The 25,109-nt window shown below is 36.8% G+C and overlaps 1 protein-coding gene across 1 annotated transcript; it reads left to right on the top strand.

The window, feature by feature from the left end:
* On the top strand, nucleotides 1-24,028 carry Mmp1 (Matrix metalloproteinase 1). The gene is made up of 10 exons (XM_089850245.1): nucleotides 1-268; nucleotides 13,441-13,564; nucleotides 14,237-14,347; nucleotides 18,426-18,529; nucleotides 18,590-18,794; nucleotides 18,986-19,144; nucleotides 19,760-19,930; nucleotides 20,560-20,696; nucleotides 20,806-21,129; nucleotides 21,516-24,028. Exons 1-10 carry the CDS (start codon nucleotides 161-163, stop codon nucleotides 21,879-21,881), a joined length of 1,809 nt encoding a protein of 602 aa, XP_089706371.1. The 5' UTR covers nucleotides 1-160; the 3' UTR covers nucleotides 21,882-24,028.
* Nucleotides 24,029-25,109: the final 1,081 nt, after the last annotated feature.

Raw genomic sequence — 25,109 nt, 5'->3', positions numbered from 1 at the left:
TCCAGTCAGTCGGTTATAAACTTTCGGTGCTCGGCGACGTCGTCCGAGTCGAGTTCAACTTATACCGTTTCAGTATACCCAAGAGATTTACTATTATTAATTAGTTATTTAGTATTTGTTAAATTGTTTTAATTGTGGTGGTGCGTATTAATTAAAGACAATGGGTTCGTCCTTACTCTACGCGGTTTTAGGCGGGTTAATTGGAGTGGTCACTCTCATGTCCAGTCATGTTCAATGCGCGGATAGCAAATCTTCCATACAAGCCATGGTAAGTGTAATTAGATTTAATTTAAATTTAAGTTGGAGTTAATATTTAATATTGAAATTAAGAGCGTAGAGTTTATCTTAAATTTGGTTTTTTTAAACATAGATTAGAAGTAGTATTAACGATAAATAAAATTTGTTTTAAGTTTAATTAAAATTAGAATTAGTAGTATTAAAGCTAAATAAAATTTGTTTCAAGTTTAATTAAAATTAGAATTAATATTTAATATTTTTAATTAAATATATTAGAAATTTACCTAAAATAGTCTCTTTAAAATTTGTTTTAAATTAATATTTAAAATTTCGGTTAAATTAAAAAAAAAAAAAACTCAAAAAATTTAAATACTATTTAAAATATCTAAAAATTATAGAAATGGCAATAAATAAATTAATGTCAATTAAAGTAGCACTTATGGGCTCGGATATGACACATTAAACTGCGGAGACAAATTCATGATAATCAAGTCTTCTAACCAATATTTGAGTTTTTAAAAGTCTGAAAATTAATTGGGTATTAAAAGGGTGTTAGAATAATTAAATAATGAAGAGGAAATTAAATTAATTGGTTTAAGCAATGCGCTTAAAGTAGAATAAATAATTGAAAAAATGAATGGTGGAGTCATCTTCATTCTGTCACATTTTAAACAATATTGTACTAAAATATCATAAAAGGGCTTATAATTCATGATAAAGGCCTCTTCAGACGATACAAAGTTTTGACTCATTTGAGTTGAGTCAACTAGTTGCGACGTGTGAACAGAAGCTTTACAAGTTGAACGACCAAATTATAAATTGATCACCGATCTATTTTTATTTACTGGCTCAAATTTTTGACCCAACTGTACTTGAGTCAAAAGTTGGTACGATCGTCTGAAAAGGTATTTAGTCAGACAAAAAAAATTTGCTGGATCACTCATCCGTCGAAGTCATCAAAATATTTCATTCCATCAGCTGAATAGCTGACTCCGCCGATTTTATTCCTGATAACTAACTAAGCTATCAAGTTAAAAAATGATTTAATTGGCGCAATGGCTTGATAAAGCTTGGGATCCAAATTGCGCGAGATTTCTATTGAAAAGGTCTAATGGATTTCGTTTCAAGGTTACGTTTACCAAAAAAAAATAATTATTATAAAAGAAAAAAAAATTCCAATGAAATTAAAAGGGATAGAAATTCGTCAAGGAAAGTTTCACTTTTTAAAGGGAAACTAAACTGAACTGGAATGGAATAAAGGCCAGAAAATTGCCAACCGATTTCGCCAATATTTCATTCACTGCTTCATGAATTTTTATACCCTATACATGAGCTTGATTTAATTGAAAATGAATTTAATTAAAAAGGCAGCCTGAGCCTGACAAACAACTAATATTTCGGCAAGATCAGCAACGGGTGCCTTAGTCGGTAGTTTCTTAGAGAACGAGTTGATTTTTGCTTAATCTGTGACGTAGGATAATATGACAGACAGACACCGAATTGTCAAATTAGTTTCGTCTCCCTTGAATGGCCTTTATAATTTTCCGTTGTTTATATTCGAAGATAAATTGTTTAAAAAAACACTGAACTTGTATACAGATGTTTATATTTTATGTTGATTTGAAGTTTAAGGCGCGGGCGAATTCGGCGAAAGCGTATTTTGATTTCTTGGGAAACTTCTGGTTTTTGTCTAAATCCGTTTGACCTCAAAAGACGGGAAAAAGAGACAAGCGAGAGTTTGTGTGTTTAAGTACAGGTTGGTGTGGGTTTGGCGTTTCCGGCAAAAGTTCCCGCAAATAAGGCAGAGGCGCGCTCGCTTAAATTACGCGTAAAAACAACGCAGGCTAACCATACACCCAGACACCGTAACCTCCATACATACCCTTAACTTTAAATAAGAAACCATTTCAATATCAAAAGTAAAGTAAACAACAACAACAAAATATGTGTCTATGCCGTGGTTCTAAACAATTGTCAATTAATAGATAGGACCTGACTAGCTGTTACCCTTAGGCGTCGCTCGCGTGTTATAAGAACTTCCATCTAAATGATACAAAGAATGGTTAGACTTTACCGATGACTAATATTTTTGTAGCACCCTAGGAGCGAAGGCACTCGGCGTTGCCCGTCAGCCCCTAGGGATACGCATTTTTGTGATTACTTTCCACGCAGACATTATTCCATAAAGAAGGGTTTTTAAATTTCTGGGCGCCATTTAAAAAGATGGCGGTGGATTGGAAAAATCTTCTTTAGTACATTTATATAGATATAGATTGCAATTTGCGAGAGGCTAATCACTCTCACATTACGCGTAATCGCTTTAGTATAGTGCTGAAGTGGTCCACCGTACGCTTAGTGATAGGTCCCTCGTCAGAGAAAACCTAACCAAACTAAACTAAATATTTAGTATTTTGAAGACTTCTTCGTCTAAAAGGTGATAGGTTATAGTTTTCTCGGTTTCGCTTTTTGGAAATGAATGACGAAGTGTTTATCACGAAGTGTCGTAATTGAACTACCTAATAGTGACGACATTTACGCATAAATCGGAGTATCTCATTCAGAGCCTCTAAATGAAACAGCAATTTATTCCTAATGTACGGAGAAACGAGATTCGCAGGGAAATATAATTTTACCAAGTTATTATATAAATAACGTAAAAACAATTAGTATGACTCTTGTCATAGAGAGCTTTCAGATGGGATAGTTGTACGTCACACCATCCCAAGTCTTACCGCAGCTGTTCTGGTAGCCATATTGTTGGTGGTCCCATCTTCATTCCCGCAGTTTAAACCCACAACCAATATGGCAGCGTAAATTATGTCACGAGACTCAGCTCATCCCCCAACTGAAAGCTCTCTATTGCCGTAATATCACAAGTTCATAAGTTTGTCGCTGGTTACTGATAGTTTGTAATGTTGTGATTGAGGTAGGTCATAGATTCAGGGTAAAGCGACGCCTGGTGAGGCGCTGCTGTCAAATTTGGGCCTAGTAATGCAGACTAAATAGGATTAGATGGAAGTCCTGCAAAATTAACCACTACCGAGTGTAGTCAATTCTCGCTTGTCGTTCTCGAACTAGCTCGAGCTGTAAGCTCATAGAATTACGAAGTATAGGAAGTGTCATACTTATGGAACATACCACTTATAACCTTAAGATGATACTAAGAATGGGTGGCGGGGTAATCCACGTTTGTTCGTCATTTTCAAGGAGACGTTATTTGTTTGTTTATCTTGACTGTGTTGGGATTCCAGCGACGGATGCGCTTAAACAGAGACGCATTCCCGGAATCTCTTCTCTGTTTAGCAAAACAACGGCTTAAATTAAAACGATCCCATTAAGTGGGCCATGGCGTTATCAGTCGTCCAACACAAGACCTATTTCAAACATAAGTACAAGGGACTTACTTAGCCTTATCAGGTTACTTGTGTTAAAAAAACAGACAACTTGTCTGATACATTGTAAGAGTAAACCGAAATTGGATCGCGTTCTAAATAAAAATTCTCTGTAACAACTCCCAGGCAGGCTTAGTAATGACTTTCACTTTTTAAAGGGAGGATGAAATGAATTTCATCTTAGTCAACAGAAATCGTCGTCATACGTAGTAAATATTATAATATCCAAAATCAAATCCAAGTGACGTAGAAAACATGGCCACGGTTTTATTCGATTAACTCGAAGCGATATTTTATAATTATGGGTTCGTCGTTGCTGTACAGTCTAGAAAACTGAGTTTTGATTAATAGATATATTAAATTAACAAGCCACAAAGGGATCGGTCAAGATATTTTGGTTACTTGCTCGGGTCGCCATTTTGAAAGATGGAGTCATAGGACTTGTCCAATCTTTTCAAAAGTTGACCATAAAACCCGTCTAAAGAATATAGATATCAGCTAGTAAGCTAAATATTAATTAAATCGGTTGAAACTTAAGATCAACTTGGTTCTTAGCTTAAAAGGTGTGTAGGTTACGTTTCATGATGCCATTGGTAAAATCTTTCTTACAGTGCGAACCTACTGTACCCAAGAGTTAGTGTCTGTCACTGCAAATTATACTATACCATTGTGTTCAGTCGAATATTTGTGTTCATTATCAGTCACTTGGGACTTTCATTTAGACAAAGTATTAACGGCAAAGTTTTTTTTAATTTATTCAATCTCCCTTTGACGTAAGGTTTTTGTTAGTAATTTTCGAAAGGTGAAAACTGTTCATTTTAAATAAATCTTTCGAAACGAAGTGTTTGTAGTGTCTATAAATCGTGTTTGGAATATAAATATGAATATTTCTCAGATTTCACCTTCGACGTAATTACGAGAGAATTTAGTTGAAAAATAAAGGTGACGTCATGTCATTGAGACGCCTTAGAACCAGTTTGCCAACTGACACTTAACTCTGCTCATACCACTCGTAGCGTACCTATTTCATCTTAATTCTTCGACGATGTTGTTTGTTCTTGAACTTTTACACAGTTAAAGAATTCGAGAATGAAATGAGAAGAGAAATGCAGTTTCATTTTGATCTTTTTGGGCGGAAGTAAACGGGGTACAATGACGTATTACGTCAGCTCCGGGTTCACGCGCCACAATTACGTGAAAATTTACAATTTAAATTATTTAAAATTCTGAGTTAGTTCTATCAGAAACTTTATTATCAATCAAACCTCTACTTACAGCATACGTTTATAAGTGATATGTTCTTTCCATAAGTATGACGCTACCTATACTTCGTAATGCTACTGAAAGACTTACAGCTCGAGGTAGTTCGAAGGAGAACGACGGAAGCGAGAATTGAAGTCCTACACTCGGTGGTGGTTAATTTTGCAGGACTTCCATCTAGTCCTATTTAGTCGGCATTACTAAGCCCCCTTTGACAGCAGCGCCTCACCAGGCGTATGTCGCTTTACCCTGAATCTATGACCTATCTCACTCACTTCATGACAAGCTCCAGTTTCTAAGTTACCAGTGATAAACTTACGGAATGAACGTATCTCACGAAGTTATGCTTACAGATATGAAAATATTACTAGAACTTTAGTTAATTACTTCCTATAGAGTTTTAATTTATTACTAATTATATTTATGGTTCCCAAATGAGACATTTATGATTGTTCATACGAATAACATACACACACATCACTTGACCCTCAAATTTCCGGTTTCCAAACCAAAGTTCCCTTCCTGAAAAATTTCGTAATATCACAATATTCAACTTTACAATCACTAATAAACCCGCTTTAGGTGTTTCTACTCAAAATACCGAATTTATTTCGTAATCACTTACGAATCCGGAGTTCCTATCCAAAAAAAATACAGCGTGTGAATTTAAAATAGAAATTAGCGTTACGTAGTTGACAAGGTAATCTAGTTCCTCAAATAAAATACAGATACATTGAAGGGAGTTGACTATAAAATATGAAAATATCAGAATGAATGACTCAATGAGAGATGAAATTTAAAACGCTTGACCTTCCGCGGCCTCCCCCCCCCCCGAGTGACGAACGAATGACGCCACAAATACGCGAGGGGCCCGCCACTCAGAACGTTCGGTGTACATGGCTGTACCTTTGACTGTATTAAAGAGATTACTTGTAATCTTTAATTAAAAAGCTTCTGAAAAATTGACAGTGCTTAAATTATTACGCGTTAAGCCTGGTTCCCACTTGGCGAAAAAAAACACGCGAAATGTGTATTCGCCGGCTGAAACTTCTTGACGATTATTTATTCGCCAGAGCCGGCGTTCCCACTTAGCGCGAAATTTGAAGAGATCGCGCGCGAGATTTTCTTTCACGTTAAGCCTAATTATTTTCTTGCGAATTAAAAATGGAAAACCTAAACAAAATAAATAATGAAAATGGCCTTTGTTTAAATTTAACGTTTCAAAAATGGCTTTCGGGAAATGAGAGGTGACCACGAGTTTCTTCAGGTAAAGAAATATTGAATTATCAGAACTTTAATTTAGATTCTATCAATGTAGTTTTCACTTATATATTGTAACCGATGTTCCCCCATTGTGTATTTGTGTTGTGCTAAAACATAAAACAGTAGTAGGCTTAAAATAAAACTTAAGTGATCGACAAAAGAAAGGAGGCATTACAAAATTCTGAATCTGGGTTTTGATTGGTTGCTTTTAGGGCGAATTTGTTTCCCCTTTTCGCCTCGACTAAAAAAATAGAACAAGTCGCTCAGTTCCGCGAATACGATTTTTTCCCGGCGAATATCAAAAATTCGCTCAATTTTATCGCGCTGATCATTTCGCGTTGAAATTTCGCCCTATTTTCGCCAAGTGGGAACCAGGCTTAATCCGTAATCGGTTTATAGGAAATCTGAGAGTGATTAGCCCCTCGAAAATATGTTAGATCGGAAGGTCAAATGCTTTTGATGATTGATTCGCAACGATTTGTCGTCTATGGATGTTTGTATGAAGCGTCAAATGTTCTATAGTGATTGAGTCAGACGCGATAGGGTTTTGTGAGTCATCGAACTTATCGTCGCCTTGTTTTATAGCTTCCGGAATTCAATATCATTAACAATTCTGGTTGGATTTTACGTAACATCAATTAAACACGTGATGACTGTTTTCGTTAGCATTTTAATTACAGTGTTAATTCTTTTACGCGATGAAGTCGTTAAAAAACTTAAAACAATAAGTTAATAAGATATGTTGGCGATAAGTTTGTCACTGGTAACTTAGAAACTGGAGCTTGTCATGAAGTGAGTGAGGTAGGTCATAGATTCAGGGTAAAGCGACGCCAGGTGACTCAGACGCAGTCAAAGGCTTAGTAATGCAGACTAAATAGAACTAGATGGAATGCAAATTAACCACCACCGAGTGTAGGACTTCAATTCTCGCTTGTTGTTCTCGAGCTGCAATTCTCTCAGTAGCATTACGAAGTATAGGAACTATCAGAAGTGAGATGAGACTAGAAGTACTGAGCTAACGAAATTCTTCACTCGGCGAAAGTGAATATTCTTGATAACACACCAACGGTTGGCCCTCTAGTAGCGGTTTCTGACTCTTTCCCCTCCAAAACGTGAGACGCTCGCGGTGGTAGACGGGGGCCGAACTAGATTCAAGCACCCGCGTCCGTGTTCCGCGGCCTAAAATTAGGTTGAGGGGAAGGGGATAAGAAATTATTTTGGAACTCGACCAATTTATTTCTCTCTAGCGCAGGCGCGATTGAAACGGCGTAAAATCCTCAAATTTGTTTAATAATGCCAGGATCTATTACCAATGCTAGAGCCCTTCACTTCTAGTCTCATCTCACTTCTGGTAGTAGAACATATCTTACAAACTTTTTGTGGAATGAATTCGCTATCGGTTTGTCAAATATTGATTCAATGAAATTGAAATATAATACCCTATGTTTTATCGATAGATATATTTGTAAGGTTTGTGGACCCCAACTTCCAATTTTATTAGCAGCTCGTACCCTATATAGTAGTTCATTCGCATTTCTATATTGCACCTAGATATTTCAAATATTAATTTGACAAAGTCTATTCAGTGTAATTGTAGGCCAACACAACGTCATTTTGGCGGCTGCTCAAATATGGCAAAACCAACATCTATTTCCGAAAAGTTAAAACTATTTACTTTGTATTCTTTGATCAACAAACGGAACTGGAATTTGTAATTAGAAAAGAACAGACATCTCACGCGCAGTCGCGTGTGCGCACTCTCCTTTCTCTCGTAGATACGTTCAGGTCAATTCAGTTCAGTTATACTCTTGGAAGGAACTAGTTTCATCCATAGATGACGAGAATTTTCATTATTCAAGCTAAGCTAATAAAGAGTGAAAAATGTCTTCAAGGGGCAATGAAGTGGTAGAAAGAATTGAACAACCGACCGAGATGCAGTTCATTATGGGAGTCTAATTTAAGTAGTTGTTAACTACGCCTCGTGATCCTCATTGACGGTGTATTCGTTTAGGTTATGGGGATCAGGTTCAACCTTCTATCCCTGATAGGTCATTCTTATTGTACTGGTGAAGACCAAACTTTGTACACTGAAGCTCTTGGGACACTGAATCTGACCAATGCAGTTCATCTTCCAGTTGCACCACAAAACGATAGACAGTAGCTAGGCGTTCTTTCGCAACTATGAAGATGATATTCTAAAAACTCGGAACGCGTCGAGTTTCAACTTCTGCCATTTATTTGAAATTTGTGTGGTTATTTCGAGGGTGAAAGTGAAGGAACGAAGGTTGAGCTAGCGTAACCCACTTTAATTCGGCTTTTGGGCGGGCGTCCCCTCAAGCGGAAACACGTAATTAAGCCCTAAGCATCAAACGAAGCATCAGACAGTAGCGAAGCGTGCCTTCGCCAAATTAATTCCCTCACAATTTAAAGGCATTCACATCACCGTCAAGAAGACCAATCGAGTTATCTTTTTAATACCCCAACGGAACCACTAACTACAGCTACCCGACGTCGCCTGACTGTTTTAAAGGACTACAGTCGAGAAAAGTGTTCTTGAATTATCTGTTCCTTTTTTACACTTCCAAATTCAATAAAATAGGGGTTAAGTATGAAGTATTAACAGGGATAGATTTAATTTTAGAAGTAGGAATGGAGTACTTACGGTTAGTATTTACATCAGCTATTCCGACTAATAGACCACCCAGTATAGACTCACCCCTCCCTCCAACACGTAACGAAAAGTTTAAATTATCTTATTGGCTCAGTTTTAAATTAAGTTTTGATGACGTTGCTGACGTAAACGGCGAAAAATACGTAATTCCTTTTTACCTCTGTCGCTATGATCGCCTCTTCTTTCTTAACACCCCCCCCTCCGTCCCGGGGAAGGGGGTACGGGACTTTGACGCGCGCCCACATTGTACTCTGTTCTCCATTCCTACTTATAAAATTAAATCTATCCCTCGTATTAGGTAGGACGTTCTTAACAGAGTTTAATGACAAGGGGGTTCACCCCCGTCCTTAGCTAGTACAGTAGGAACTACACTACTGCTTACTATACTGGAGGCAGCCATTTTTATATAAACCTGTTTGCAAATCTCTGTTGCCATGGCTACAAAAGGAGGCGCAGTATTATTGAAAGCAACTATAGGCGTTTCAAAAAGCCAATCATATGACTGGAAAACAAGTGACGTCCCGACATCTATAGGTCGAATCGTAGGCCTAAATTTCAACAGTAAGAGTGAGTGGGAATGGGATTCCCCCTCGAAAGACAAAACAGCTTCTCAAACTAAATTGTTTCCTCTTGTCTTTTCCGTTAATTCCCAGTCATTATTATAGATGTGTTTAAGGGAAAATTGACTGTGTATCTAGCTGCGTAAAAATTCCATTGTATTAACACACCATCTCAAACAACAAAATAAATACATAAATACATTCTCTCTAAAATATAAATAAAAAGAAAATTAAAATTAACTCCTCTTCAAATGGATCATACGATACGACCTTCTTGAGTCAAACAGATGAGTCAAATTTGAGTTGAGTCAAGTAGCTGGGTGAAAAGGTTGCATGGTCTTTTCTTACTCAACTTTCATGAGTAAACTAGTTGAGTCGTGTAAATTGCATTAACTGGATGACCAATAGAGCTAATTAGTGAAAGAAAATTTAGCAGTGGTTCATTGTTTTGACTCGTCTAATTAACCCGAGAAAAGGTCGCCACGTAAGGAAGATAAGTATTTGAATCAACTAGATGAGTCAAAGCAAGTTGGGTCGCCTAAATTGGTTTAACCAAATGAGCTAATTGATGAAGTAGCAGTTCTTATTAAAATTAACAAAATTAGAAATAATAAAACCTAAATTTAATATCTAAGATAATTGGCGAGAAAAAACTCCATAGTGTTAGATTGATATGACTATAGTTGAGTGCAAAGGTTTGCACGTTTGTAGAAGGTTTATGACTAACAATTATTGCGAACAAAGTTAGACGCGGAAGGTTACTATCCCAGAATGCGACCAAAATAGTTCCAACAGAATCTCATACGCAACCATGCAACTGGCTTCGGGGGGTTCTAGTTTTATAATACATATCCCGAATCTTCACTTCAATCACTTAAAATCCGAGGTGTTTGAAGACTATTCATTTCAAAAGCTACAATCTTCACGAAATTCATACCTTTTTGAATTTTCGGTAAACGTACAATTTAACTTTATCACTTTCCCAAGGCTTAGACCGCTCCTCAAGTTGTAACGCTTGACTTAAGTTTCGTAAAAATATGAATTTCGCGTACTGTAGGCCTACCATTTACCGGAAGTAACTCGCCTTTGGCAATGCTAAATTGCATGGAAACTTTATACGGGCTGTCACTAGTCTAATATTTGATGGCAGTTACGGTATAGTGGGCGTATTTGGCGCTTCTTCTTTCGAAAGAAATAAGAAATAAAATTGAATATACGAGGATGGTTAACTACGTGTACTTGGTTAACATTATTTGAGCGTGACCACGTGGTACACGCAGCAATGAATTTTTACTAGTATTTAAGTAATATTGGTCAGACGCCAAAAATAAAAATCATCTTCATTATAATAACGAGCGTTGGCCCCATGCCACGAAGAAGTCTTATTAGGTTTTAATTACCGTATTGAATTTAATTACTTTCATAGTTTGACCTCGATAGATATGATTCTTCAAAGTGGAAACGCATTTAGATTTAACACCTCCTTAAAAGAACGGCTTTTTTCTAAATATAAAGCGATAAATATGAAAAATAAATGATTTATTATTACAAAATAATTATTTGCATTTAATTAGTCTTAAAACAATCAAGAACTATTGCGCCCCCCGCCGCTATTAGTTTGGAGGGCGTCTGCTAGCCCGAACCTCTTACCCCAACGTGATTGGTTGAATTCTTCCACGGTGAGAGAGGTAAGGGTAGGTTAGGGAGGGGTAAGAGGTTCAGCCTAGCAGACGCCACTAGCTCGGTTTTTCCAAAGATATCCTCGGGCACTCTCTTAGAAATATAGATTTCTAAGAAATTTCACTGATTCTCGAGTCAACACCTTAAAAACGAGAATCAATTCGCAATTTAATTTAAAAATAATTCCACACGAGTTTTTTTTAATAAATTTATGAATAAGACGATCGCAACCTTGGTTTTTCAGTTGAATAGAAATAAAAAGACATCTTATTGTTGGCAAGAAAAGCAATTTAGGGTTTTCCCCGAGCCGAACCTAATTCCACGTTTGTCTTATTACCAACATCAATTTCTCCTTTTAAATATTACTCGAGAGACAGACAAGAACATTTAAAACTTTTCAATTGCTTCCCCCTTTAATTTGAATAGACTTCGAAGCAGATGAACAAGTACTCAGGCTGTTTTTAAAACAAATACTTCAGCCCAAGGGGACACGAGGAAAATAAAGTCAGGGGAGTTACGTCACTCATCGCGAAACTTAACAGGTCACGTGTCTATTTTTCAGTGTTAGTTTTAACACGGTGCTCCGTGGTTTTAACTGCGCATAATTGGAGTGCAACGCCAGAGACAGATTTATTGTCTGGCTCAGCAAGATGCGTTAGAAATCTGAGCGCTAGTACGTCGCCGCCAGTGCCGGATTATCCACTCGGCACTAACCACGTGCCTATGGGCCCCGGAGCCAAGGGGTCCCCCTGATGGTCAGCCTTAAGCTCTCAGCTGTCATATCGCAGTGGTCCCCCGAACGTCTAGTGCCTAGGGGCCCTCGAGGGTGTTGATCCGGCACTGATCGGCGCCGACGACTGAAGATTTTAGGGCAATCGCTGTTATAACATTGCACCAAACTTCCCTACCTAGCTTTATCTTCCCAGGGGGACATCGCATCCAGATGATGAATTCTAAGTAAATTGAGCATAGCCAACTATTTGTGCGATTCGATTATTCTTTCCTACACAAATTTTCCCAAATTCTGCTCAAGGCCAACCATGATAATGTTTTCAAAAGAACATTAATTTTAAAAATAAAATTAGAGGCATCTTGGATCAGCAAAAACGCAAAAACCCAGGCTTCATAGTTTCCTAAAATTCGAATTAGCCATTTTATAATTCTTTTTGACAAAAGATATAACTTTCAATTCATCACCTTAACATTTTCTCCGTTAAAATTCGTTCCAATATCTGTTGATTTTCTCTCGCGGTAAAGACCACCTTGAAAAGTAAAAAGTTCTTTCAAGGTGAAAAAATATTGAGCTTGAGCCATTTTTTATTTGAGAAGTAATTAAAGGGGACGGTGTTTATCCGCAAAACAATGTAGCGAGAATTAACAAGGCGGCAATTAACGGAAACAGGCCTTCCAAGACTTGCCTTTAAATTTTCTCCAATAATTAAACCTTACAATCATATTCAAGGATAATACCCACTTCATTTTTAAAAACATCTAAAAATCTTTAAGATTTGTTGAACTGCAGGGAGTGAATAGCCCCTCGCTAGGGGTGAATTTATAAAATCCTTGTTAGCATTGTATTAAGTTTGCAAAATTAAATATCGTTAACGACCGCAACCAATTTGTCATTGTTTAAATTGTTCTCGTAATAATATGAGTATAACCAATTATTACGAGAGGGAGGGGCTAATTGAAACAGGTTCGGATTTAATTGAGGTCTTAATTGGAAGGCAACACATATTATAATGTCTCCATGATTATAAGATATGAGGTATTCGAGCTTGAATGCCATCTAAATTTTTATGACTTCGTAATATATTATGAAAACACGCCCCAGGACTTCATTTTGTGTATAATTACGAAGAACTAGTAATTAGTAATCAACTTAGTCTGTGAACGTAACTACAAACATTTGTCATAATGGGGAACCAGTTTCAAACTGTATTTTAATACAAGATGTACAATACCTGCAAAAATTAGTCGAAGCCATGTTTTTTTTAGGCGCATCTTAGTTTGCACTGGTCTGTGGTTGTAGTCGTTGTGGTAGATGTAGTAGTACTCGTTCTTCCTTTGTCTCCAAAGGGACACTGAAAGAGGAGGCCGTTATTAATTTCTGAAATATTTTTTTTTTCTTTTTTAAAAATTATTTTATCACAACTTTCAATTTCAATGCAATGATACTTAATTAAGGGTTAACTATAAATATAATTAATATTAAGAGGGGTTCAAGAATGGGACTAAAAACACTTGCAGTTCTGTCAAACAAATTTAGAAATTAATAAATAGAACACTTAATGTTGTAGGTTTGTGCAACTTTAAATGTACAACGCGACAGTTTGAATGATGTGATATTAACGAGCTAATTGGTTTTCTTTCGCAGATGTATTTGCAAAGATTTGGTTACATGAACGAAAGCAAGGGTTTCTCGGAGTCCATGATCAGCGAAGAAGCCATGCTCGACGCCGTCAAAGACTTCCAGAGGTTCGCCGGCATTAATGTCACGGGTAAGGACACGCTCTTCTACACAAACCCCTGAGTTATAGCTAAGAACAGACAATGCAAATAGATGGCGGGATAAACGAGGCCTATGTTATAAGTTTACAAAATTTCAAGTTCCAGTTTTGATAAGATACATTTTTCGGAGGTTTCAAGTGGTCTTTCACTGAGCGAAAGATCACATAAATCAGCGTTTCAAAAAGGGTTTGACGCGACACATAACGTGTCTAGAGATTTGATAACGCTGTGTCGAGAAAATGGCAATGGTACATAATTAAGTCTAATATTGGCCTACAAATAATTCAGAGGTCACTGTCTCTAACACAGGTCATATTATATACAACCATATTTTGGTCGTACACAGGACAAAGCCACAAAGGCGTTAGATACCTTGTTTCCGTCTGGAAAAAGTGTTTTTATTTCTCGGAAAGGGTTGACTCTTTCTAGCAGACGACAGATTCTTTTGCCATTAGAGGTAGAAAAACACTCTTTATTGACGTGTTGAAAAGGCGTTAAATCTCTACTTTCCTTATGCTAATAGTTATTTGTATTGTCTGCATGTAAGGGCGTCAAAATTATGAAAATTTCTTAGAAAACTTCGCAGGCCTAATCGATTCGGAAATTATTTGGAAAGTCATTTGAAAAGCATATTATAATTATTATTTGTGTGTTGACAATAGGTTCTTTGGACGACGACACGGTGAAGATGATGAACACTCCTCGTTGCGGCGTCAGGGACAAAGTCGGACACGGAGACTCCGCACGAAGAAGAAAGCGATACGCGCTTCAAGGTAATTAACGAATTCACTTCTTTTTCTCGACACTCGAGAATTCATCTCCCTCCCAAGCAATTAAGACCTTAATGAAGTCCTAGCTCTAACGTTTTTTCTCTGTAATATTTACTTTCAAAATGAGATACAATTTAAAGGTCGAGTTACATACAACCAAATTGGCCCTGACTAACTGAAAACCGAGCATCTCATCGACACTAATAGCGTATTTCAATTATGACTCTAGATTTCCGTTAAATTACATTTATTTGAGGTTTAATTTCCGTACCAATCTGTCAGGTTAAAGGAAAGCGCGGCTCCATGATCACCCCTAGCATTCTGGCTAACCTTCTGGACACGAATTTTACCTTGACAAAGGCAGGAACCAATCAGACCTAATTCACTAGTTCCCATTGGTTCCTGCCTTTGGCTTAACTAGCCTTTAGCAAGCTTAGCCACTGTGTAGCAGAAAAGTCGTCTATAAGGCCCATCGGAGCAAATCGGCAGCGATCTTGGAGCAGTTAAATGGAATACGCTGTCTGTCTCAATGCTCGGTTTTCAGTTCGTTAGAACCCCTTTATGTTGGAACTCGGCCTTTAATTCATACACAGTATAGGTATCCCATGCTATTTAGCCATAGAGTTCAAGGTAGTGAAAGGCGGTTAACTGCCATTACTGCATTCGTGGCGCTATAGTCAAGGTTAATGGCGGAGGACAATAACTCATCAAGCTAGCACGACTTAATATTTTAATTATTTGCCTGAAATGGCACGCTTCCATTATTGTATTGAAAGACGTCTGAAAACACGCCAGCTAATTTGCCTTTCGAGGCCTTGAAAATTCACTTAATTACCACGAGATAAAGCAATTAACTCAAATGATCGCGTCTACGATGAATTTGAAAGATTCGAAGAAAAAACTCATATATTTCAGTTGCAAAGAGAGGGTTTTATTGCAAAATTGTTGCAAAGCTTGATTTAGGCGAGATGAGGCAAGAAACGTACTTTAGTCGCAAAGTTAATGTTGCGTTGCAAAATTCTTTCAAAAATGGGAGGTAAATGCCAAATATTGCATGATTTGTTGCGATGCAAGTTTTCCATCGCAAATTGTTGCAACAATGGTACCAAAGCTTTACTAGCGTAACAACCTTTGTCCAGTAGTATTTTATTTGCAAATTGATGAGAAAAATGGAAGCCAAGCTAGCTTTGTATTAGAGGCAACTTTTACGCAATAGAATTATAAGCCAGTCTGAAAATTATTAACAACTCTTGATTTCTCTTTGAAATTTGATGAAGTTTTCCTCATGCATAGGTTGAGTGTAAAGTGATTGACGGCTGCTTTAAACGAATTACTCAAATCTTAATTACTTCCTGATGAATTATGACGGATTAAAAGAAAATTAAATGTAAATTATGATCAATGGAGTGTCTGTTTACCAATAAAATCTAAGAAATTTCATTGTTTACACTTCAAATAAAATGTTTCGGTTGGCGTGGCATTGAAACGACAAACTAGACGCGTACAAAGAGATTGTCTTGTTCTAAAAAATTAATACGCAATTTGAAGAGATTTAAAATTGTAGGTGACGCGTGTACAAAATAAGAACTAATGGTTCTTTTGCGATAAAATGTCACTTCGAATCAGAGTTATTTGGCAGTTCAGTATAGTTTAATTGCGGAGTTATTCGGGTTTAAGAACACTAGTTCTAAAAGGAAGAACGTAGCTAGTAAATTACATCTTTTCAAGCGTCATAGAACCAGGTGATGATGAAATTCCACCATTTTGAAATAACTGCATTTTCTTGCGAATAATTTCTACGGTCAAGGGTTAAAACATTACGCATTGATCTTTCCATAAGTTCATAAGATATGTTGGCCATAAGTTTGTCACTGGTTACAAACTGGAGCTTGTCATGATTCGAGGTAAAGCGACGCCTGGTGAGGCGCTGCTGTCAAAGGCTTAGTACAGACCAAATAGGAGAAGATGGAAGTCGTGCAAAATTAACCACAGAGTGTAGGACTTCAATTCTCGCTTCCGTCGTTCTCCCTCGAACTACCTCGAGCTGTAAGTCTCTCAATAGCATTACGAACTTGTATAGGAAGTTTCATACTTATGGAAGGAACATATCTTATAAACTTATGATCATTCTGAACGGGTTGAAAACACGTCTAGTGCCGAGGAAGTTTATCGGTGAATTTATTGAATTATAAAGGCTTTTAAAATCAAATAAGAATTGATTTTAAAATTTAAATACCAATCCATGATTTTAAAGGATAATCACAGCTTATATTAGGCAACCATTTTAAACTCATTGTTAGCAAAGATATCATTTAGACTCTACTTCAATGGTTAGAATTAGTTTTTCAGATGATTAAATTTTTTAAACGACATTGAATGATAGAGATTGGTTGACTCGCGAGTATTGTTATGAAAAATGAAAAGAGCAAATATTTAAAAGGAAGTTTGAACAGAAAAAGGGCACCCCGATTAAATTCAGGGTCAAAGCGGAAGGCGCGTACACAATTTGATCGAGCACAATGCAGTATAACAATGGGAATACCAGAAGCGCTGTGGGTGCCATTCATTTAGTTTTCTCCGTTATAAGGTCGCTCCAATTACGGTAGCCCGGCTTTCGCCCTTATCAAATTAACCATTAAACTTGACCCTGTTCTTGAACAACGAATTATGTCAAACAAACACCGATTCCCGAATAAAATTCAATGTCAAATCTTTGACGAGCATCAGTCGCTGTTACATATTGTTGCATTACTGAGTAAATATACATAGAATAATCAACAGAAAAAATAAGGATTTGAAATGGAAAGGTTGCAGAAAATTATAATTTTAATACATATGAGGATTGATACCATTTACAACAGGAAGTCAGGCTACTTAGTGATGCACTTTGTCCGGCAAATAGCCTGGCCTCTTGGTGTAAATGGTAGCATTACTCCTAGTTCGAAAACGATGCAGAACATCGAAAGCATTTAGGCCCCCAAAAAAATTCAAAAAAGCTCGGGTTTGAATATATAAATTTTCAAGAGCTGACGTGCTAAGCCTAACACTAAATAAAACAAGTTCTATCAACCATTATAACCTGATGTCACGTGACATTTCCTGTTGGAAGCACGTGCTTTTATGGTAGCCAGCGGTTTCTCACAACCTTTGAAACTTCTATCATAATTTATATTAAATTAATGGTAAAAATTTCTAAAAATTTAGTTTCGTTAATGAACTGTGTAATTTTATCCACCCGAAAACAATTATAAAATGGTTGCCTACCTATTTCACTTCTTTGGGGACAAATCTGTAATTAGCTTAGCATTTGTCAGTTGGAGGTTGCACTTGACCGTCGGGTGTGGTATTTTTAATTAGTTCATTGTTTAATGTAAGACTGAGAAATAAATTAGCGATAATTGGTGGTCTTTCCCAAGGATTTTTCTATTGTTTCAACTCCTTCTCAATATAAAATAATAACATATTAACATATTTTATAATTTTCCTTGAATTTAAAGTTGAATACATAATGGATTATTTTGATATCATTATCCGATTAAATTCCCACGAAAATACCACCCTAGAGATAAAGGGGCACGTGACTTTCAAGGACACGCAATCACGTGTCTCCATTTATTTTTGTTTCCGTTTATAGAATTAAATTAACCAACGAAGTTTGCGATTAAATAAAAAGATAATTATTCGTATTAACAAGTTTAGATTTGAAAAAAAAAATTACTTTTCTCATTGTCGTTCGTTTGTCCTCATTGCAACGGCAACGCATGGTACACAAATGTATCGTCAATTGCTGCTTGTTAATTTAAAAGTATTTCGAACCTTAACTTCGCTGAAGTTACTTAGTAATTCGATGTACAGGAACACCCAAAAAATAATGCTTTTTCTATGGGACGCTAAGCCTAAAATCTGCGAATTTTTTCATTAACATTACGGTAGGGTGTGGGCATGTGGGTCCTTATCTAGATCGGTCTACCGGACTTTTAGAATTGGCCAATTCCATTCTGAGGTCTAAGCGTATGGGTGGCGAAGATTTTGAAGCTAATTTTTCTAATTATCGTTAATTTTGGTTCTTTTTTTGGAACAGGTAGCAAATGGAGAGTAACGGAGTTGACATACAAAATTAGCAAGTACCCGAGCCGTATCAAGGAAACAGTCAAGGTTGACAAAGAAATAGCTCGAGCATTCAAGGTACGCTGACAACTTGACTTCATCTTGGGTATAGATATTAAACAATTGTCTTCCATATAGGTTTGGAGCGACCAAACGCCGCTAAATTTCGTGGCCAAGAAGACGGGTCGCGTTCACATCGACATCCGATTCGAATCGGGGGAACATGGAGACGGCGATCCATTCGATGGACCAAGTCACACACTCGCCCACGCCTTTTTCCCCCAATATGGCGGAGACGTTCATTTCGACGACGAAGAAAAATGGAGCATCAACTCTTACAGAGGTAATACTTAATTATTATTACTCGATTTAAGTTAACAATAAGCCGAAGACGTATGTAAATTAACGTCCAAACAAAACTAGGGTTCAGCTCATTGGGTTTGGGTTTGTCAATGAATATCAGTTGGTCGGTCAATCAGGACTTATTTACACATATTAATTTAACTAAGCCTTAATTTTTCGAAATGTGTTTAGGAACTAACCTGTTTATGGTTGCTGCTCACGAAATTGGTCACTCATTGGGATTGTCTCACTCGGACGTCAAGACATCGTTGATGGCTCCTTTCTACATGGGATACGACCCAAACTTCAAACTGGACGAAGACGACATCTCCGGAATTCAAGCTCTCTATGGTAAGCACTAAGAATCATTCCTTTGTAGCGAGAGAACAATTAAGTCTTGTCGTTCTGCACCGAAAACTGCACCGCAAATGCCGCGATTGTCATAGAATCTTTTGAAGCTTGTCCTACGGTGAAAGACAAAACTTCGTTGTTGTTCTACTGCCTTTTTTCGGAGGTTATGAACTTGGAGGAAAGAGGCGAAATGGTGACGAATCCTCAGAGCTTCGGTAGGGTCGTGTCAGCAGCCCTCGCCAATCTTCAATACCACTCCATATCACCTCTTTCCTCCAAGCTTTTAATAGACTGGCTGAGCGCTAGGTGACTTCCACCATGGAGTAGTAATAAAAGAGACAAAACTCATCGCAATACGCTTCAAATAAAACATTCAATATCACTCCCATTAAAAATACTGCTCTCAAAGCCAATAATTAAAAGATGACTGATCTTACATATATTTTCGTATAAAATTTGGTTATTTTCATTTCATTACGTCATCACGCTTTTAAAAAAGACACGCCCCGTTTAAAGTAATTGTCCATTGAGTGTGGTAAAGTTAAAAGTAGTCACGGTTAAATTACTCAGGGGTGCTTAAGTTTTTAAGACGCTAATGACGTTTGCATTTTGCAGGTTCTAGGTCGAAAGCCAGTAAACCGACTACGGAAGACGAGAAACCCGGCGGTGGATTGACGCCCAGAAGACGTCCCACCACGGACACCGGTGACGCCCCAGACTTGTGCCAATCCCCCGAAATTGATGCGGTCACTAGAACCGGCGACGGAAACACATACGTTTTCAAAGGTAAGATTGGCAAAACTCGACTTCGAATGATATAAAAACCACGAGCAAGGGAATTGTTAGGATAGTAGTATATCAAAGTCATTCCTAATTTCTCAGAACTTGGGTGAACTGGGGAGCGATTTGTATTTACTCCGGTATATCAAGGTCACTAGGAAATAATTTACCCCATAATTTTCATACTGAGTTAGTCTGAGGTTGGGTTAAGCTGGGCTTAGATTAGGCTTGGAATGGGTTAACCTAGACTTGGGTTGGGTTAAGCTAGGCTTTGGTTAGGCTTGGGTTGGGTTTAGCATGACTTATGTTAGGCTTAGGTTGGGTTTAGCTCGGCTTAGGTGAGGCTTGGGTTGGGTTTAGCTCGGCTTAGGTTAGGCTTGGGTTGAGTTAAGCTCAGCTTAGGTTAGGCTTGGGTTGGGTTAAGCTAGACTTAGCTTAAGTTAGGTTTGGGTTAAGCTCAGCTTAGCTTAGCTTAGGTTTGGGTCGGATTAGGCTAGGATTAGGTTAGGTTTGGGTTGGGTTAAGCATGACTTACGTTAGCCTTGGGTTGGGCTAAACTAGGCTTAGGTAAGGCTTGGGTTGGGAGATGTATTCCTCTAATTGTTATTTAACGCAATGTTCTCCTTTCCTTTTAGGAAACTATTACTGGCGTATCATGACCGACGGTATCGCGGACGGTTACCCTCGTTCCATCAAAGAAGATTGGGGAAATTTACCATCGAACATTGACGCCGCTTTAACTTGGTCCGACGGCAAAACTTTCTTTTTCAAGGTAAATGAAAGAACAGTTGGTAATGGCTTATGGCGTGGCTATTATTGGCTGTATTTGGCTTACCAGCCCTTCCCCTCCTTGTCTTAACTCTAACCATCTGGTTACTTAGGGCGACAAGTACTGGAGATACACGAATATGCGAGGAGATGTTGGATATCCCAAGGACATCACCGTCGGTTTCAAGGGCATTCCTAACAATATCGACGCGGCTTTGTTATGGAGCGGAAACGGCAAGACGTACTTCTTCAAGGGCGACAAATACTGGAGATTCGACAGTCGATCGGACAACCCCGTTAGCGACAAGTACCCCAAACCCATTTCCGGTTGGGAAGGATTGCCCAACAACTTGGACGCCGCCTTTCAATGGGAAAACGGAAGGACTTACTTCTTCAAGGGAAAGAATTACTACAGATTCAATGACAACGAGTTTATGGTAAGTCAAAACAGAACCTCCTTTAAGTCAATTGAATTCGCTAGTGATATGGCTGCTTAAGGCGCGCTTAGAGGGAATATGTAATGGACATACAGACAAACTAAGTCAAATGAAACAAGAAAATGAGCTAGAAGGTCTTTCACTTGTTTAGCCTAAAGAGTTGGGGTATTATTAGAACGGATAGTGGTCTGGCCGTTGCATTATCCCTTTGAAGAGTTTGCAGTTGCTACGTTTTGGTCAAATATGAAAAATTCTTAAGTCGCTTTTACACGTGGTTAGGCCTTTCCAAAAGGTCCAAAACGCTTTCAAACGGTCCATAATGTGAACAGGGCTTTATCCCGGCATAATTTTCGCCCTATAACATTGCCTTCATTTATTGGTTCCAGGTTGAAAAGACATCGACGAACCCTTACCCTCGTTCAACGGCAGTCTGGTGGTTCGACTGCAAGTCCATGTCGGCCGGTAAGAGCGGTCTGGAGGAAGGATACCGACCCGTGGTCAACATCGGCGCCACCAACGAAGGTTCGACGGAATCGGCGATTGGCCGACCGAGAACCAGCGACAATGAAGACGATGACCGATTGGACGTGGACGGTGATGACTTCAAAGACACCGCCAGTAACGACGAAGACAGCCCATTGGACCCCAAACCCGTCGTACAACACAACCCGGGACATAACAGCGCCAATTTCGGTGTGAAAGCGTCCGCCATTCTAGTCGCCTTAGCTTTGGCATTATTATTATTGGAATGAGACGAACCAAAACCTATTTATTCGGTGCTTTAGAGCCACCAACCTTTTTTAACCGTAACAATTTGTACAGTCTACGTCATTAATGACGTAGACAGTTCGTATTTCAACATCGAAGTCAGACGCTTCTTAGTCAATTGAACTTTGCAATTCCAACGACCAATGATAATAGATAAGACTGAAAATTAAAACGGACTCGACAACGATAGTCGGTTTTATAAAACGGAGGGAAACCTAACTGGTTCTTTTGGAAAACACCATCAAATGTTACCACCAGGAAAATTCACATTATTACGAGATTCTTTACAATTTCACGAGATTAAAAATAAAAATTCGCGTCATGATGCAACGCAATTTCACGAAATTAGCCAAAAAAGAGAACAAAAATTTAACAAACCCCACGAGATTTAACAAAATTTCACGAGTTTTACAAAATTCCTCGTGACAATTTCACGTCATGGTGCAACAACGAGATTGAAATGAAGTCATTGTATGGAATCAACAATTGGTAGACCTCGCTTTACAACAGTTTTAACAACCGAACTAACACTTTGAATCTTGAAACTGCGCAAATTTGTTGAAAGACTGTAGGCGGTTCTTAGGACTTGCAACTGAAAGAACTGAAACGCCTTTGAACTTTTGAAAGTGCCTTAAACTAGAAAACTAACTGACCGTGCTCGTTTTCCGTTATAATGGGCAAATCATGGTAAACGAGAATAATAGACATTTTCCAAATGTCACGTGGTGCTCTAAGCCTTTGCGTCAAAGCCAGTTGTACTTTTACAAAGACTGAAATTAATTATATAAACATAATGATAATGATAATGTTATTTTTGATACCGGTATAAAAATCTTTCGTCTAGCTCTTTAGTCAACTAAACTTTCCCACCACGCCAATCTTTGGGCGATTCTTTCTCAAAGGCTCTCTACGCGCAACAATGTACTATGCAAATTTAACGCAATTTAATTCAGATATTAATCACGTGATTTCTTGACTCGAAGTGATACGTCACGATTAACTTGAAGCCAAATTCATAAACTTTGCAGGAAACCACGTTGCTTAAGTAGCGATCTGTGTTAAAGTTTCGATTGTCACATGACCCTGACGGTTTCAAAATTTAGTTTTGCAGTTTTTACAAAGTTCAGTTAATGAAATTATTAGCCGAGGGGGTAACCATTTGTGAAATGAGGTCTACACATTTTTCAAAGTCACGAAAGAAGTTCCTTTGGAACTCTCTTGAAGTCCCTTTGAAGAAAGTGTGTGAGAATTAGAAGGGCAGAAATTAGAAGTCTGAAAACTTGTGGTTTCCCCCTCGTTCTTACCTCGCTTCTATAGTTCGGGATAACGGAATGGCTTTGAGAAATCGGTTGTTTATGAACAATATCTTCCAAATATTTATAGACTAATTTTAAATTTACACCAATTGTTTGTGATAAAAATTTGACAAGTGGAAATGTGATCGTAAGTGCCCAGATAGGGAAATAATCTGAAATTATAGGTTTAAAAAAATGGAATTATTGAAGAAAAAAGGATTAAAGGTTTTAAATTATACAAAATATAGGATAAAAAGTAGAAAAATTATAATAAAATATTAGATTTATTTGAAAAATTCCAGAAAAAAATTTAATTTGACTTAGAAGAAATACGAAATTATTGTATAAAATTGGATTAAATATTTAAAATAAGTTAAATATAGGATAAAAAAATAGAAAAATTATAGGAAAATAAGATAAAATGTAGAAAATTATAGGAAATGTTGGAAAAAAATTGGGAATTAATTGGAATAGATAGGAAAACAATGAGAATTAATTGGAGAAAAGGAGAAAATTGGGTATTTTAAATTATAGGAAATATATGATAAAAAGTTTAAAAATTATAGGAAAAATAAGATTAAAAGTTTAAAAATTATAGGAAAAATAAGATAAAATGTTGAAAGAGTATTGGAAAAATAAGATAAAATGTTGAAAAATTATAGGAAAAATAAGATAAAATGTTGAAAAATTATAGGGAAAATAAGATAAAAATGTTGAAAAATTATAGGAAAAATAAGATAAAATGTTGAAAAATTATAGGAAAAATAAGATAAAATGTTGAAAAATTATAGGAAAAATAAGATAAAATGTTGAAAAATTATAGGATAAAATAAGATAAAATGTTGAAAAATTATAGGAAAAATAAGATAAAATGTTGAAAAATTATAGGATAAAATAAGATAAAATGTTGAAAAATTATAGGATAAAATAAGATAAAATGTTGAAAAATTATAGGAAAAATAAGATAAAATGTTGAAAAATTATAGGAAATGTAAGATAAAAAGTTGAAAAATTATGGGAAATATACGATAGAAAGTTGAAAAATTATAGGAAATGTTGAAAAAAGAGAAAAAAAACGGAAATTATTGAAATAGATAGGAAAATAATTATTTGAAAAAAAAAGAAAGGAAAAATAGAGAAATAGAATAAGGAATTTAAAATTATAGGAAATATAGGATAAAAAATAGAATTATAAGAAAATATTGGATTTGCTTGAAAAAAAAAAGAAAAAAATGACGGAAGAAAATTTTAAAATAGAAGTTAAGAAGAAGACGGTCAAATAGGATATTGGGAAGATTTGATCACATTGTGCGTGACGTCACTTCCATTACTAATCGTACAATGCCAACTCTAATAAGTATTAATAAATGCATTGTTTCTCGGTTTAAAAGGTTCTAATTTTTATAAATAATTATAGTAAATTAAATTTTGAAGTATTTTATATAAGCGAATGTCGATTGATCGAATGAGGTTCGCGATTGTCACAAATGTGGTCATTTTAAATGAGTCTTTTTCAACGAAACCTCTTTGTAGATTTTACAAGATTTTTTTGTACAATTTGAAATTTTTGTACAAAACGAAACCTGTACATTTCCAGCCCCCCCCCCACCACAATTTGTTAATCGTTTTTAAATAAAAATAGTTTAGAATTAACTCCGTTTTTGTTTAATTTATATTTGTGACCTCTTGGAGGGACAATATTAGGGGTATTTGATCCCTAAATACCTCTTTTATGGAGATTTTAGGGGTATTCATCCTAGATACGTTTTGAATGGACATTTTTATTGGTATTTGGTCCTAAGTACCTATTGGGGGGCTACAGTTTTGAAGATTTGGTCCGAAATGATTCTTGGGAGATTTTGTTCCTTGATTTTCAGTATTTGTCCAAAATTCTTCTTGAAGGGATATTGATTCGGC

Source organism: Phalangium opilio, unplaced genomic scaffold, assembly GCF_054372755.1.
Source record: "Phalangium opilio isolate 3A_F unplaced genomic scaffold, DU_Popi_V2 ptg000089l_1, whole genome shotgun sequence".
NCBI classification, from domain to species: Eukaryota; Metazoa; Arthropoda; class Arachnida; order Opiliones; family Phalangiidae; genus Phalangium; species Phalangium opilio.
Note: the sequence above shows the minus strand (reverse complement) of the source record. Positions and strands in the feature narration are given on the sequence as shown.